Below are 17594 nucleotides of genomic sequence, written 5' to 3'. Positions count from 1 at the left end.
ACTGAGGCAGAGGATTCTGTGACAGAGACTAAAAAGCTGCTGACAGAGGAGTAGGCAGAGAATCAAGAGAACGTGACATAATGGAAGCCAAGTGCCTCCGCCACGCCAAAAGCTGGAGAGAGATCAAGTTAAATAAGGAGTAACAACATCAATTAGATATTTGAAGCAGATAATCGATAACCTAAGTACAAGTCCTTACAGTGGAGTTTTATGAGCTCAAACTAGAAATGTGGAACGTGAAAAAGTAGAGGCAGACATATAGTGACAGCCAATTCCTTTTTTTTTTTTATCATTTCAACATGATTTCTATGAATTTCTCTACTATTAATAATGAGAACTGAATATATACTTTAAATATACCTTTTTATATTAAATTCTGGAAATTTTTTGCAGTCCTCTTGTATACATTACTGCTTTCCTTTAGAATAGTGAAACCTTCTGAACAGATGGTAGCTTAAAATTTTATCTGTGAAAAAAGTAGTAGGAAAAGTAATCGATATAAGATTGCATTTTTTCTACAGCTGTATTTCATATAAAAGCATGTCTAAGGATTTCATTTTTAGAACTTGGTTTCTAGGCAGTGAACCCTAGACTAACAAGAGCTCATTTTTTAAAGATATAGCAGAACTTTCTCATTTTATTTTAAGGCAATCCTAGAAAAATGCATCTTATTCCATTTTACAAAAACCAATATCCTGAAATGCTTAGATTGCCGTACAGAGTTGTGTTATTGTATTTTCTAGTGTTTGAAAGCCAGTAAAAGGAGTAACAGGAGACTCATGAGGGCTCTGCTTTGGCTCTTCCTCTCTGGAAATGAGATTTGGGGATCTATGACAATCTTGAGTTCTCAGATTTTACAATAAATACCCATGGGGTCATCTGGAAAGCATGAAAATTTCTGATAATTTAGAAGTTGGATTTCTTGATTAAAAGACTACCATACTGGGATCATATAGATTTCCTCTGCAAATGACAAACTCATCTGGTTAAGAAGTATTTTAAAGATAGTTATTTAAAAAATTCAATATTTCCTCTCATTGAGGTTTAGAGTTTCTATGTGAAAATCTTCAAGTATCAGAAAAATAAATGATTTCCCACATATTGGCCATGGAAAGAAAATATAAATCATAACTACTTTTCTCTGAAGCAATGGTTCTCAACCCAGTGAAACCCTTCGCAATAACTTGAAAAATCCCTAGGAGTCCCTGTGGGCTGAAAAAAAAACCTTCCCTTCTTGCCAAACATTTCCACCCACTGTCCCTCAAAGACAACGTACATTTCCCTGCTTTGTACTTTGTTATGTGATTCCCTTCAGCTAGGATGTCTCCTTATATCTTCTCCACTTTCCTCCGTTTCTGCCTACTTACTGATAGCCATCAAGACCCAGACCTAATAGCACCTATTCTATTAGGTTCCTGGACTTACTAACTACACACAACACATAATATATGCTGTTTTGTATAGTAGCTATTTACATACTTATTTCTAGTTAGATTGTAAGCTTCTGGAAAACAGGAATCATATCTTATGCCTTCCATGTTGCCTAGTATGATACCTCGCATATGGTTGTCACTACATAAACCTTTGTTCATTATAATTACATTTCAGATATTCATATATAGTCAAGCTAGAATTTGGAACAATTCTCTCTTTTTCTTTTGGCCCTAGCCAAAATATAGGAGACCAGAAAAATGGTTCAGATTCCCTCTTTTGAGATCCTAATCATTCAAAATTTAGAATTCATCCAGGTACAACCAGAAACAATTACGTGCACATAGTGGCTACAGGTTTCTCCTACAAAAAATAAGATTGGCACTGGCAAAAATATTAGTTTTCCAAGAAATTTCTCTCATTCCTAGGATAGAGTTTTTGAATCTTGATCTGCTGATTTTAGTAGAAGCCTTCTTAATGGATTAGTGATTGGTCAATTAATGAATAAAGTTTTTTAAAGTAGAAAGGGGTTAAAGAAGTGTATAGATACTGTAATTTAAGATACAAATAATCACTCACCAATATTTTTGAAGTAAGTCCTCTTCTTTGACTGTGGATCTAATCGTTCTCTTTGTAGCATAAATCACTGCAGTGTATTATCTATTGTTCATAGTTTTGGTTCTTTAAGTAGGAGTGAGAATCTAAAGAGTTTTTGTTTGTTATTTTTTTTTTTTGCTGTACGCGGGCCTCTCACTGTTGTGGCCTCTCCCATTGCGGAGCACAGGCTCCGGACGCGCAGGCTCAGCGGCCACGGCTCACGGGCCCAGCCGCTCTGCGGCATGTGGGATCTTCCCAGACCGGGGCACGAACCCGTGTACCCTGCATCAGCAGGCGGACTCTCAACCACTGCGCCACCAGGGAAGCCCTGTTTGTTATTTTGAGGTAATCTGAGTGTAGACTCCTTCTGGATTTTGGTTTGTTGACCACCGCAATATATTAAATTTTTCCTTACTTTCCCCTAAGTTAACAGTTCTTTTAGTGACTCACCTTTATGGAGTCCTTCCAAAGCATTCAGAATAGAATTTTGTACAAATGTCTCCTTTGCTTACACAGTCAATTTAGTTAACTTATGTAAAATGATAACAAATACTCTTTTATCACTTATATGTGGAATCTAAAAAATAAAACAAACGAATGTATATAGCAAAACAGAAACAGACTCACAGATACAGAGAACAAACTAGTGGTTACCAGTGGGGAACAGGAAGGGGGGGAGGGGTAAATTAGGGGCATGGGATAAGTGATACAGACTACTATGTATAAAATAGATAAGCAACAAGGATATATTGTGCAGCACAGGGAAATATAACCATTATTTTATAATAACTTTAAATGGAGTATGATCTATAAAATATTGAATCACTATGTTGTATGCCTGAAACTAATATAATATTACAGATCAACTATCAAGAAAAAAAGATGATAACAGTAGGCATAATCTGGGGACAAGTACAACTGATTCTTAGCAAGTAGCAATTCAACTAGTTGGAGCAAAAGTGAGGCATACTGGAGAGAGGCATTGTGTTCGCTGCCAGTACTAGCATTCAGCATGACACGGGCCATACTCAGTATGTTTCACCCGGGGAATGGAAAGTAACTGCTAATCTGGTGAACTACAGATCTTCCTTGACTTTCAGTGGAGTTATGTCCAGGTAAACCCATTGTAGATTGAGAATATCTTAAAGTCGAGGATGCATTCAGTACCTCTAACATCATAGCTTAGGCCAGCCTACCTTATCCGTGCTCAGAACACTTACATTGGCCTCCACTTGGGCAAAATCATCTAACACAAAGTCTATTTTATAATAAAGTGTTGAATATCTCATGTAATTTATTGAATACTGTACTGAAAGTGAAAAACAGAAAGGTCGAATGAGTATAGCATGGTCGTAAGTGGGTCAGTTGTTTACCCTTGTGACCGTGTGGCTGCCTGGGAGCTGCAGCATCAGGAGAGAATATCGTACCACATACCACTAGCCCCGTAAAAGATCAAAATTCAAGCTCAAAGTACAGTTTCTACTGAATGCTTATCGCTTTATGCATCCTAAAATCGTAAGTCGAACCATCTTAAGTTGGGGACTCTCTGTAGTTAAATGGTGAGTAAAGTGATCTTTTTTTTTTTTTTTTTTAAAGTGATCTTCTTTTGTACTCTTACTTTATACTAATACCTTTCTGACATTGTTCCACATAAAAATTGAGGATAAGTATTTTATTCAGAATTAAATAACTTCATGCTGTGTGTTAGGTGAAGGACAGTGGGGTTAAAGATATGCAGGGGGGAAGGATAAATAAGAATCTGCTAGAAAATAACTTTCTTTACTGGATGTGTTATGTTAATTTGAAAGAGCTATCAAAGCCCAGCATTGAGAGAAAAAATAGTAGAATACGTCTAGGTTATTTCAGGTGTGTATGTTTCATTTCCATATTTATAATGACTTTTATGAAGAGTGCATATGAATATTTCATTTAAAATGTTGAAAGAATCAGAGCAGGAAATAGAAAAGTTGGGAAGATGAATTCATTTTTGCCTTTGGGGAATTGATTATGGATACCCTTATAGCATCATAAACCACTCATGGCAGCTTATGTCAAACCACAATATTGTGACCTAAAATATCAGAATGAGAATGCGGAGTTAAAATCAGCTAAGAGTATTTTGGAGATGAAATTAAACAAAGGATGGCTGGAAAGATCCCTATAGTAAGGTTGGATTTTGTCTTCACACCATTTTTAGAGATGGAGCAGTTCTTAGATATCATGTCTTCCAGTAGGTCTCAACTCTGGCTGTGCATTTGAGTCATATATACAGAAAAAAAAAAGCAAATTTTAAAAATTGCTGTATTTCTTATAGGTCATATCCTCTTCCTTAATGCAATAATCTTATTCAGGGGTATTTAAATACCCTTCTTACTGTTTTCGTACTTATTTTTGGTAATGTGACAAAATGACTATGAAGGGAGGCTATATAAAATGATTTTCAGAAAATACCTTTTATAACATTCTACTGTAAAAAAAAAAAACAACTGGTTTAAGGAAGTCTTTGACTTAGTATAATATTGTAAAACCCAACTACTCACTTTTAGGACTATTTTTTGATCCCTCAGAAACCCTGTTTGAGCAATGTTTGCCTGTGGATCTTTCTAAGGTCCTGAGAATTTTCCTTGAAATATTAAAACATACTCAAAAGAATTCCATCCTACACAAATCTGTTGACTCACTGACCCCTAAGGCAGGATATTTGTTCTGCTATTGGAAGGTAAACTGGAATGAAATTCAGTCAAAGTATAGGCAACACTGTTGTTTGTTTTTTATGTTAAAACTCTGCCTAAGTAGGTTTGGGTGGGTTTAAATTTCACCTAGAAAAATGAGATATTTTAGAATTTTACTTTCTGGTTGTTAGGTTCACCTTCAAATTTTGATGTCTTGCTTTTCCAGGGTTTTGAAGGTGTTTCTTTCACGAACAGCCCAACGGATTCCATACATGACCGGTGGACGGGTCATGAGGATGCTGGCAGTAATACTCCTGGTAGTGTTTTGGTTTCTCATTGGCTGGACTTCATCTGTTTGCCAGAATTTGGAAAGGCAGATTTCACTCATTGGCCAAGGGCAAACATCAGATCACCTCATCTTCAATATGTGCCTCGTTGAGCGCTGGGATTACATGACAGCAGTTGGTATGTGATCACTTGCTTTGTGCAGTTTTATCCTTTGCCCACTAGCATTAAATGGACTTCGTTAGAAGCCTTGCCAAGCCCTTTCACAAACCCTAAAGGAATTTCACCTAATACGGTTTTGGTGAAACAATATTATGAAAAGATAATAATGACATGCGGAATGCAAACTTTTTCTGAGAGTTTCCATCTTTTTCAAAGGTGTGTAGCTTTGTTCAGAAAATGTAATCAAGAAGGAGGAATACAGTCGGTAAAGGCAACTTCTTTGTACAGAGAGACTTTCTGCTTTCCGTCCTATCAGTGTGTCCCTATTTGGCTAACAGAAGCTGTTCTCTTGACTTATTTCTTTAGCTGGGAGGAAAAAGGAAACGTACTGGTATTTTTTTATATAGTTTTGGTCCTGTGATATATCAGACTTGGTATCTAGAGCACTCTGGGCAAAATTTCTAATTTATCTTTCCTCTAAAGATAATTTATTGGGAATTCTCTGGAGGTCCAGTATTATACAAACACAAAGCCATGCTCCTTGGAGATAGTAAATTATGTGACTGAGAAGCTGGAGAACTTGGAAGAATCCCATGATGAGTTGGGCCAAAAACAGATTATTTTTCTGGTAGCTCAGTTTTTTGAAAAATGAGGAAGAGAAAAATCCATAGGAATTTTTCTGTTGTTAATATTGGGCTATTTTAAACTAAGCCTCCCAAAATACAAAAACCCTTTATTATTTTGTTGTCATTCCCCTCAGTCAACCAGGGACAAATCTTAATTTTATTTGGCAAAAATAAACCCATGAATTTAATTCCCGTTTTCTGTCTCCCCCATATTTGGCAATTGTTCATTGAATGTTCACATTTACTATTTTGCTAGAAGCTAATGTGTATTTAGTTTACAATTTAAATGGAATAATATTTTTCTGGACAAGATATTTTAGGAATCTTATAGGCCTGATATCTGTAATAATAAAGCAATGTGGGTACATAAAGGGAATTGTTATAATGATAATATATAAAGTCAATCATCATAATTTTGATCAATATCAAAGAAGATATCAGTAGTTTCGTATCAGGAGACATCAATATCAGTATCAGAAGATAAAGCATAGAACTAAGGTAAGAAGCAATTCCAATTCTGACTTTAGTCTGGATATGAAAATTAAACAAATTGTATAGATATAAAATTTCTACTTAATAGAAACCTATAACATTATTTTACGTTCTTCAATCCAAGTTAACCAAACTAGGGAAAATCATTTCCCAATATTACCATGAAGAAAAGCCCATTATATTTCTTTTATGTTTTACAAAGAGTATAATACTCAAATTCATAATGAGGCATCATTGGGTAGGCAATGAGCAAGCGGAAATGAGCCCAAGAATTTGCACTTGTAACAGGTTCCAAGGCAACGCTTTTGCTCCCGGTCCTGAAACCGCACTTTGAGAAGCACTGCTCTAAGTCTTTCTCCATTCTAATGATTCCAACTCCACAATCCCTGAATTGGGTGGTGGGGGGGTGGGGTGGCGGGGGGTGGGTATGTGTGTGTGTGTGTGTATCTCCTAAAAGTAATCTATTAATAGATTGAATTTATTGATTTATCACATCACTTTCTGGTTCTCCAGATTCCTTTAACAGGTTTTTAAGACTCCCATCTCCCCCAAAATGCCCTAACTGTAAAAAAAAAAACAAAGACTCACAATAAATGTAGCCATCCAGCATTATTTACAATGTATTTCAGCATTACCCTCTTTTCCAGTTAGGCATTTCCTTCATGCTTCACACAATTCCCACCCACCTCCACCACTGTTCCTATCAAAGGAAGTGTTCTCTATACCTCTTTACACTATTCTAAACTTTACCATGCCTCAAAGAACTTCTCTTTTATAAAGATTCCTGGGTTCAGGTCTGAGTCGTTGTCTTCCTTTATTGAACTACCATTGTACCGAGAGTCTTTACCACCCAATTTTGCTTTTTAATGATTTTTAACAATTCTCACTTATCTATGTAAACCAATAGTAAACTACCTGATGAGAGGAATAAGGCCTTTATAGATTTTATATCTCCCGTAAAGTGTTCAACACCTTACTAGAGACATTATAGGTATTCAGTGGATCTTGTTTATCATATAAAATTCTTATATATAAAGAAAGTTTATGTAAAATAAATGGCAGGTTACTGTCAGTTATGTGTTCCTACTCATTTCTATATAGAAATCACAGATGTGACCTTCTTTAGAGTGTAAAATACTGGAAAATAAAAGACTAATGATAGGGTGCAGAGATCAAGAGGTAAGAAGTTAAATGTTTGGTAGTGGTGTTTTTGCTATCTTCCAGTCATTGTTTTTGTCCTATAAACTACAGCAACACCTTAGTTTCAAAAATTACACTTTTCTTGCAGTAACACAATTCTGTAAAGAAAAGTCAAGACACGTGATTTAACAACAGGAACAAATATTTGAAATTAGGACCATCTTGAAAACTCAGAGACATGTGGTTGCTATAAACTTTCTTTCACATTGCCCTACAGCGATTTCATTTATTTCTCTTTTTGCATGTGGTATTAGATATTCCATATTTAACCTCTCTTAATTTAATGTTTGCTAATGTGTAACATATGCCTCTTTTCAGTCCTCTTTATATATTTCTATAAGTACCATGTTTACCATTAGATATTTTTATATCCAGGCTGTTATTCAAGCATAAATTCATGTATCTTCAGTCAGCCAGAAAGAAACATGTACTGAAAGCTAAATTATTCCCCATTTCCTAAACAGAAATGTTTCTATGCAGGGAGAAGGATGTGGAGAGGCTGGAGATAGGTTTTACCTTAAAGTTGTTGCGAAAAATCTTTGTCAAGAAGCTTACTGTCAGAAGTCAATTTAGAAAAAAAAGGAAAAGTGATGGTTAATTTATTGATAAACGTGTTCTGGATCACCTTTACCTGTCAGAAACAATCTATTTTTTTTTAATGCAAAATAAAGAACCATTTGAAAGAGTGTGATACTAGTTTTCCCACTGAAGTAGAACTCCAGTTAGAAATATGGGTCATAAATTTAAAGAATGGGCCCTTTCTATTTTTGCTTACTGCACGGGTCTGTTCAGACCTGCCCAGGTAGGTGCTTTTTCCTACCACAGGTGTTTCAGAAGGAGGAATCAGGTATAGAAAACTACTTGGAAAAATCTCTCAACCTCTATGAGCCTCAGTTTCTTCTTTGAGGAAATATCTGAAAACATAGGAAATATTTCAAAACATAGAAATGGAAGAAAAATGACTTTGAGAATCCTATTATTATTTATGTCTGTTTATAATTCTCAGTAATCATTGTTTGTCCTATATTTTAAAAAATGTGAAGTAAACTTTAATGGAAAGCAAATAAAGTATTTCTAAACATTGCGACTGGGAAAGACAGGTGAACATTGGCCAGGGTGAGAAACACTTTACAGGCCCAGTAGTCTGTTTTTTTAAAAAAAGATTTTATTTTATCTCTTGGAAAGAGAACCTCAAAATTTGGATGTTCCAGAATATTTCTAGATCAGATTAGAATTCCTGGAAAAACTTAAGCTGCCATACTTCTTTGAAAATCATCTACATCTGTAATAAAGATAATACCGCAGTACTTACCCTAGTCATCTTTATATGACTCAGCACTTCTCTAAGCGTGTTTCAGTATCTTATCTGTAGCTCACTGAAGGCGAAAGGAAGGATTCTCCCATCTGTTCACTCTCTTTCCTCTCCCAACCTAGTAGCTAGCTATCTGTTCTTCACAACATCGCCTGGATGGTCACCCTATATCCCTAGCACCTAACAAAGTATCTGTCAGTTGTAGGCTCTCGAGAAATATTTGCTGAATGAACAGAGAAGGAACTCAGTTCCCTTTATTGTGTAATATTTTCTATGGTCAGGGTTAGACCAGTGTGAGGAGACACATTAAAGCTAAAAATCCAGGAGTTACACAATTGTACCCAAATCAATTTTAACGGTAAAGTGTATTTCAGATTGGGGAAGGTGTTTTTGAGCAAATTATGTAAACTAAAATGACAGTCCCCAGCCCTTTTATGAAATTTGACCTCTGACTTATCCAAACTATCCAGTCAAAATAAGAGCTTGGTACAAATTTGGCATGACAAATCAGAATTATAATTTTTAAAATACTGCATAGTGCATTTACAGATATTGAAGTAGAATAAAACTGATTTGCTTTTGATAAAAATTTTTATTATTTCACCATTCTCCTAGAGCTGTGTAAAGAATAAAGGAGTTGGGATGGGCAAACATTCCCCTAAATTAATGGAGAAAGCAAATAACTATCCCAAATCATACTCATTTTGAAAAAAGTTGGTAGTAGGATTATGAGATTTTTTTTCTGAATCTGTGTATGCCAGTTAGTCAATTGGTAGTCAGTTATTCATGTTCAGGATTTTTCACAATAGCAATCAAATTTATCATGGTTAAAAAGTTAAAACTTCATTACCCTGTGAGTTTCCTAGTTGGTTGGTACAAACTGACAAATGATTAGAACTGACTTCTCATGTCTGAATTACCTTCCTAATGTCACAAGACCACATCTTTACACCTAGATTTAGAGCTTGCGGCCAAGGTCCTCCAATATATAGCTTCCAAGTGTGGAATACACAAATTCGATAGCAGAGGTGGTAACACAGTGGAGTTCCTTCTTCCGTATACTTAGTTGGTTAGCTGTCAATTTCTGACTACATGTTCAGAACACAGACAACATACTGAACCAGCACCGGTGACCAAGGTAAGTTAGGGTAAGTGGGCAGATTCTTACCTTGCCTACGAGAAAAAGCAACAGTGCTGCAAAAAGTTGACTGCTGAGGGATGGCAACCTCAAGGACATTTAGAATTTCTGTTCCATGGCTAAATCTCTGGGTCAAACTTTAGTTCAGATCTAGGCAAGCACTGAAATGTTTTCTTGATTTCTTCCAGAAGTTAGGTGGCGATAATCTAATGTGATTAAAAGTGGACATAATTGAGAATAAAGCTGTTTTGCTGCCTTCCTTAACCAGCACAAGAAGATACACAAAAAGCTCGATCCAGACTTCTCTTTATCTTCTACTATTATCTGTATCTTTCTGTATCTCTGATATGGCCTAGCTCTTCTCAACTGCATTTACATGATCTAATAACTATCCCCCGACAAGGACTATTTTCTAAATTAGGATCTTCCCCCATCTCTTCCTGGTTGTGAAAAGTCCACCAGTATATGAGGTATCTCATGGTTCTGAAAACCCCTTAGAGCTTGACATCCCTTGCTTTATGTTTTATTCACCAAGTTTACAAAAAGACATAGAGAGAAATCTAAGCAGTGATTAAACAGGTGTGATAAGCTTGGGTTCACATACTCCATTTGGGAATTTTTAAAAGATTTGGTTGCTTTCAGAGAATTCCAACATTGATTTCCTTACTGTTCAAAAGTACTCATTTATTTCCATGAAATTTCACATGGAATGTTTCCACCACAGAAAATATAATCTTTTCTCTTCTTCATTAACATGCTATTCTTTGTTCTCCTCTTTCCTGGTATAATATTTTAAACACAAAAACTAGACAATGTGTTCAGTAATTTAATTAGTTGTACACCAGTGTTTAGAAGGAACTGAGAATACAGTAACTCTTACTGAGTTATATAGGGAAATTCTAAAATAGCAATTGTTTCTAAGGATTAAGATACTTAATCACCCCAGAAGATTAGGCTATGTTGTGACAGGTGAAATGTGATATAAGCACCCTTTAATGAGTATTGGGGGAAATAGATTAGACGACTTCTCCATCTGACTTAGATTAATGTTCATGATTTAGGATCATTTACATACATCTTTTTTTATTCTAATGTACCATATGCCTTAATCCATGCTGCATCATTGGGGACCATTTTTAAAATGTATTTTTAATTTTTCAATCAAAGGATAAAAGCTTGACCACATTGACAGGCTTGGGCTATGTCATGAGAAACTCACACACACTTTCTGAAGGTCTTGCTTGAGTGTTTTTAGAATGAGTCAAGTGGAGGTTATTTTCCTTTTTTATCTATATACTACATCTTCTGAAAAATATTTTACTTCTTTGAGGAGTATTTATTTGATGCTAAAGGTCTGAGAGAAAGGAGAAATTAATTAATTTTTGTTCCTTAATTTTATCCTTACAGTGCCATTTTTCTTTCTGGAAGTGAAAGGAATTTTGTGATGGGGTAAGGACTGTCTTGGGACAGTAACCCCCATTACAGTCATTCTAAAACCACTGAAGCTAGCCCTTCAAAAGTACAGTGAGTTTCTAGTGATGTCGCCCAAGCAAAGGCAATTCTCAATGCCGTCAGTCTTCCATAAAGGATTAAAATTTTAAAATACATTTTTTTTTTTTTTTTTTTTTTTTGGTGGTACGCGGGCCTCTCACTGTTGTGGCCTCTCCTGTTGCGGAGCACAGGCTCCGGACGTGCAGGGCCAGCAGCCATGGCTTATGGGCCCAGCCGCTCCGCGGCATGTGGGATCCTCCCGGACCGGGACACGAACTCGCGTCCCCTGCATCGGCAGGCGGACCCTCAACCACTGCGCCAACAGGGAAGCCCTAAAATACATATTTAAAGTGGTAACAAATAACCCAAATTCCAACTCCCACCTCAAACAACACACAGGCAAGTGGCAGGGAGAGAGAAATGGAAGGGATATTCCTGGGAGACCCAGCCTGCTGCCCTGACCTTGACCTGTGCCCTCAGGAGCCCTGATCTCATCCTGTCCCTCTCTTCTGTCTCTTCTTGCATTCATGACCTTTAATGTGTGTCCATAAGCTTGGAAGAACCTTGGGTTCACTACATTTCTGTCACCCCACCTCAAACTTTAAAGATCTTAAACACATATGCCAGAGAGAAGGGAAAGTACACTTCCTGTCCCTTCCCCAGTCCCGTGGAGCTTGTGAAATACTTGACCCCACGTCTAGAGCTCTGTGAAAGGGAGCAGTAAAGAAAACCCAACCTGCAAATGTACTCAGGGCAGTTCTGCCTAGAGCTCCCGGCAGTGAGTGGGGAAGAGGATAGGACAGTTAGGTTGCTGTATGAACTTTAAAGTTTGTTTGATTAACAAGTGTTCTTTAGTATCGGCACACAGTGTCTCTGACCCAAACTTGAAATTTCAGCATTCAGAACTCTGCCCCAGTCATTTAAAAAATTTTTTTGCATCTTTATTTGAGTAGAATTGCTTTACAATGGTGTGTTAGTTTCTGCTTTATAACAAAGTGAATCAGTTATACATATACATATATACCCATATCACCTCCCTCTTGTGTCTCCCTCCCACCCTCCCTATCCCACCCCTCTAGGTGGTCACAGAGCACCGAGTTGATCTCCCTGTGCTATGCGGCTGCTTCCCACTAGCTATCTGTTTTATGTTTGGTACGGTATATATGTCCATGCCACTCTCTCACTTTGTCACAGCTTACCCTTGCCCCTCCCCATATCCTCAAGTCCATTCTCTAGTAGGTCTGTGTCTTTATTCCTGTCTTACCCCTAGGTTCTTCATGACAATTTTTTCCCTTAGATTCCATATATATGTGTTAGCATACGGTATTTGTCTTTCTCTTTCTGACTTACTTCACTCTGTATGACAGACTCTAGGTCCATCCACCTCACTACAAATAACTCAGTTTCGTTTCTTTTTATGGCTGAGTAATAGTCCATTGTATATATGTGCCACATCTTCTTTATCCATTCATCTGATGATGGACACTTAGGTTGTTTCCATCTCCGGGCTATTGTAAATAGAGCTGCAAGGAACATTGTGGTACATGACTCTTTTTGAATTATGATTTTCTCAGGGTATATGCCCAGTAGTGGGATTGCTGGGTCATATGGTAGTTCTATTTGTAGTTTTTCAAGGAACCTCCATACTGTTCTCCATAGTGGCTGTACCAATTCACATTCCCACCAGGAGTGCAAGAGGGTTCCCTTTTGTCCACACCCTCTCCAGCATTTACTGTTTCTAGATTTTTTGATGATGGCCATCCTGACTGGTGTCAGATGCTATCTCATTGTAGTTTTGACTTGCATTCCTCTAATGATTAATGATGTTGAGCATTCTTTCATGTGTTTGTTGGCACTCTGTGTATCTTCTGTGGAGAAATGTCTATTTAGGTCTTCTGCCCATTTTTGGATTGGGTTGTTTGTTTTTTTGTTATTGAGCTGCATGAGCTGCTTGTAAATTTTGGAGATTAATCCTTTGTCAGTTGCTTCATTTGCAAATATTTTCTCCCATTCTGAGGGTTGTCTTTTGGTCTTGTTTATGGTTTCCTTTGCTTTGTAAAAACTTTGAAGTTTCATTAGGTCCCATTTGTTTATTTTTGTTTTTATTTCCATTTCTGTAGGAGGTGAGTCAAAAAGGATCTTGCTGTGATTTATGTCATAGAGTGTTCTGCCTATGTTTTCCTCTAAGAGTTTGAGAGTTTCTGGCCTTACATTTAGGTCTTTAATCCATTTTGAGCTTATTTTTGTGTATGGTGTTAGGGAGTGTTCTAATCTCATACTTTTCATGTACCTGTCCAGTTTTCCCAGCACCACTTATTGAAGAATCTGTCCTTTCTCCACTGTACATTCTTGCCTCCTTTATCAAAGATAAGGTGACCATATGTGCGTGGGTTTATCTCTGGGCTTTCTATCCTGTTCCATTGATCTATCTTTCTGTTTTTGTGCCAGTACCATACTGTCTTGATTACTGTAGCTTTGTAGTATAGTCTGAAGTCAGGGAGCCTGATTCCTCCAGCTCCATTTTTTGTTCTCAAGATTGCTTTGCCTATTCAGGGTCTTTTGTGTTTCCAAACACATTGTGAAATTTTTTTGTTCTAGTTCTGTGAAAAATGCCAGTGGTAGTTTGATAGGGATTGCATTGAATCTGTAGATTGCTTTGGGTAGTAAAGTCATTTTCACAATGTTGATTCTTCCAATCCAAGAACATGGTATATCTCTCCATCTATTTGTATCATCCTTAATTTCTTTCATCAGTGTCTTATAGTTTTCTGCATGCAGGTCTTTTGTCTCCTTAGGTAGGTTTATTCCTAGATATTTTATTCTTTTGGTTGCAGTGGTAAATGGGACTGTTTTCTTGATTTCACTTTCAGATTTTTCATCATTAGTGTATAGGAATGCCAGAGATTTCTGTGCATTAATTTTGTATCCTGCTACTTTACCAAATTCATTGATTATCTCTAGTAGTTTTCTGGTAGCATCTTTAGGATTCTCTATGTATAGTATCATGTCATCTGCAAACAGTGACAGCTTTACTTATTCTTTTCTGATGTGGATTCCTTTTATTTCCTTTTCTTCTCTGATTGCTGTGGCTAAAACTTCCAAAACTATGTTGAATAAGAGTGGTGAGAGTGGGCAACCTTGTCTTGTTCCTGATCTTAGAGGAAATGCTTTCAGTTTTTCACCATTGAGGACAATGTTGGCTGTGGGTTTGTTGTATATGGCCTTTATTATGTTGAGGAAAGTTCCCTCTATGCCTACTTTCTGGAGGGCTTTTATCATACATGGGTGTTGAATTTTGTCAAAAGCTTTGTCTGCATCTATTGAGATGCCCATATGGTTTTTCTCCTTCAGTTTGTTAATATGGTGTATCACATTGATTGATTTGTGTATATTGAAGAATCCTTGCACTCCTGGAATAAACCCCACTTGATCATGGTGTATGATCCTCTTAATGTGCTGTTGGATTCTGTTTGCTAGTATTTTCTTGAGGATTTTTGCATCTGTGTTCATCAGTGATATTGGCCTGTAGTTTTCTTTCTTTGTGACATCCTTGTCTGGTTTTGGTATCACGGTGATGGTGGCCTCGTAGAATGAGTTTGGGAGTGTTCCTCCCTCTGCTGTATTTTGGAAGAGTTTGGGAAGGATAGGTGTGAGCTCTTCTCTAAATGTTTGATAGAATTCGACGGTGAAGCCATCTGGTCCTGGCTTTTGTTTGTTGGAAGATTTTTAATCACAGTTTCAATTTCAGTGCTTGTGATTGGTCTGTTCATATTTTCTATTTCTTCCTGATTCAGTCTTGGCAGGTTGTGCATTTCTAAGAATTTGTCCATTTCTTCCAGGTTGTCCATTTTATTGGCATAGAGTTGCTTGTAGTAATCTCTCATGATCTTTTGTATTTCTGCAATGTCAGTTGTTACTTCCCTTTTTCATTTCTAATTCTATTGATTTGAGTCTTCTCCCATTTTTTCTTTTTTTTTTTTTAAGGTTTTGTCTTTTTTTTTTTAATTAATTTATTTTTATTTATTTATTTATTTAGGGCTGCGTTGGGTCTTTGTTGCTGCGTGTGGGCTTTCTCTAGTTGCAGCTAGTGGGGGCTACTCTTCGCTGTGGTGCATAGGCTTCTCACTGCGGTGGCTTCTCTTGTTGCAGAGCACGGGCTCTAGGCGTGCAGGCATCAGTAGTTGTGGCACATGGGCTCAGTAATTGTGCCTCGCGAGCTCCAGATCACAGGCTCAGTAGTTGTGGCGCACGGGCTTAGTTGCGCCGCGGCATGTGGGATCTTCCCGAACCAGGGCTCGAACCTGTGTCCCCTGCATTGGCAGGCAGATTCTTAACCGCTGCGCCACCAAAGAAGTCCCCTCCCATTTTTTCTTGATGAGTCTGGCTGATGGTTTATCAATTTTGTTTATCTTCTTAAAGAACCAGCTTTTAGTTTTATTGATCTTTGCTATCATTTCCTTCATTTCTTTTTCATTTATTTCTGACCTGTTCCTTATGATTTCTTTCCTTCTGCTAACTTTGGGGTGCTCTCCTCCGCGGCTCCGAAGCTTCCCCCCTCCGCCACCCGCAGTCTCTGCCCGCGAAGGGGCTTCCTAGCGTGTGGACACTTTTTCTCCTTCACCCCTCACACCTCCCACTGGTGCAGGTCCCATCCCTATCCTTTTGTCTCTGTTTATTCTGTTTTCTTTTGCCCTACCCAGGTACGTGGGGACTTTCTTGCCTTTTGGGAGGTCTGAGGTCTTCTGCCAGCGTTCAGTAGGTGTTCTGTAGGAGTTGTTCCACGTGTAGATGTATTTCTGATGTATTTGTGGGGAGGAAGGTGACCTCCGCGTCTTACTCTTCTGCCGTCTTCCCCCGAATTCATCCCCAGTCATTTTTAAAGGAACCAAATGTAGATAATGTACAAAATGCATTAAGCAGAGCACCTGGCACATTCAACAGATGTTAGCTATGAAGTCAGACGAAATAAGGGACAAAAAGTACTTTTGAGTAGAATTCTTTTAACTACCACTGGCTAATTCTAATTAGTATATTAGTTGTTTAAAACACAAACAATTGATGCTTGGAAAAATGTTTATTTTCTTCAGTAGGGTAAAAATACTTCCAAGGATTTTGTCCACTTCTGTTAGTAATAAAGCAAAAGAAAGTCTCAGTCAAAGGATGTAATTTAGGGAACCCTGGTCAGGAGCCAGGAGACCTGGGATCCAGTCCCTGTTCTGCTGTCTTCACTATGAGTCAGCAGGGATGGAGCTAGCTTCTCCATGGGCGTATCCCGGCCCAGCTCTGCCCATCCCTGTGATTTGCTGCTCCCAGGAGCTGAGAAGGGAACAGACATTCTGGTCCCCGGTGTCCTAGTTGTGAAATACATTGCAACATCCATCTTCTCCATGCTTCTCAGGTGAACAAACTGACTTCACCACAACCAGGATAACTGCAGCTCACCAAGCAGCACTTTCACGGCCACATCCACACACTGAAAAATGTACCCGCAGACCACGTGGTCTCACAAAGTCACTTCACCCTTTAAGATTCTACCAGGAGTATCATTCTCATGGTTTTCATCATTGTACCTCTCATAACTGTCTTTATTTTAACCAAAGAAAAGGCAGAAAGCCTCTAGAGTATCAAGGCTTCTGTTTGAAGTCAAACCCTGGAATGATAGAATTTGAGCTGTTCTCAAGCATTATTGAAGTTCGTTGACTTAGTACTTAACCATAACTTCTATGCAGCCCACCATACTATTAGAATAAAAACAGAGTAAGTTTACTTTGACCATAAATTTTCTAAGTGGATAGGATTTAGAGAAAAACAGAAGACGAAATTAAAAGACACGCTTGGAAAATGAAACCTAAATGCTTCTTGTATGTATTTATTTGTGCCATGTAAACTAATTTTTAAACAGGCTAAGAGGCATAAAATGTTATTAAATACAAAATGCCTTTGCAACATGGCAAAGCAGAGGATCACAGCTTGAGAGACATTTGTACTTTGATGTTGTCTTTCTCTCAGCCCCTGTGGGTGTTCTAAGATAACGGATCTGGGACATCTTCAGTGGCAAAGAACTGATAGTAATTCTCACTTCTTTGCCTGACCCAGGCCTTTGGAAAGATAACTTGAAATTACTTTCATTATGGCATATTAATTTTTTAAAAGCTATGGTAGTTAACTTTTGACTAAGTGTCATTCCT

At 37.6% G+C, this 17594-nt stretch overlaps 1 protein-coding gene across 1 annotated transcript in view; it reads left to right on the top strand.

Moving 5' to 3' along the window:
- GPR158 (G protein-coupled receptor 158) overlaps positions 1–17594 on the top strand; it is a 317648-nt gene that overhangs the window by 283318 nt on the left and 16736 nt on the right. The window contains exon 7 of the mRNA XM_032623641.1: positions 4927–5165. Coding sequence (XP_032479532.1) covers positions 4927–5165 — 239 coding nt within the window. The remainder of the gene's footprint in view (positions 1–4926; positions 5166–17594) is intronic.

Source organism: Phocoena sinus, chromosome 2 (assembly GCF_008692025.1).
Source record: "Phocoena sinus isolate mPhoSin1 chromosome 2, mPhoSin1.pri, whole genome shotgun sequence".
Taxonomy (NCBI): domain Eukaryota; kingdom Metazoa; phylum Chordata; class Mammalia; order Artiodactyla; family Phocoenidae; genus Phocoena; species Phocoena sinus.
This window is presented reverse-complemented; position numbering and strand designations above follow the sequence as displayed.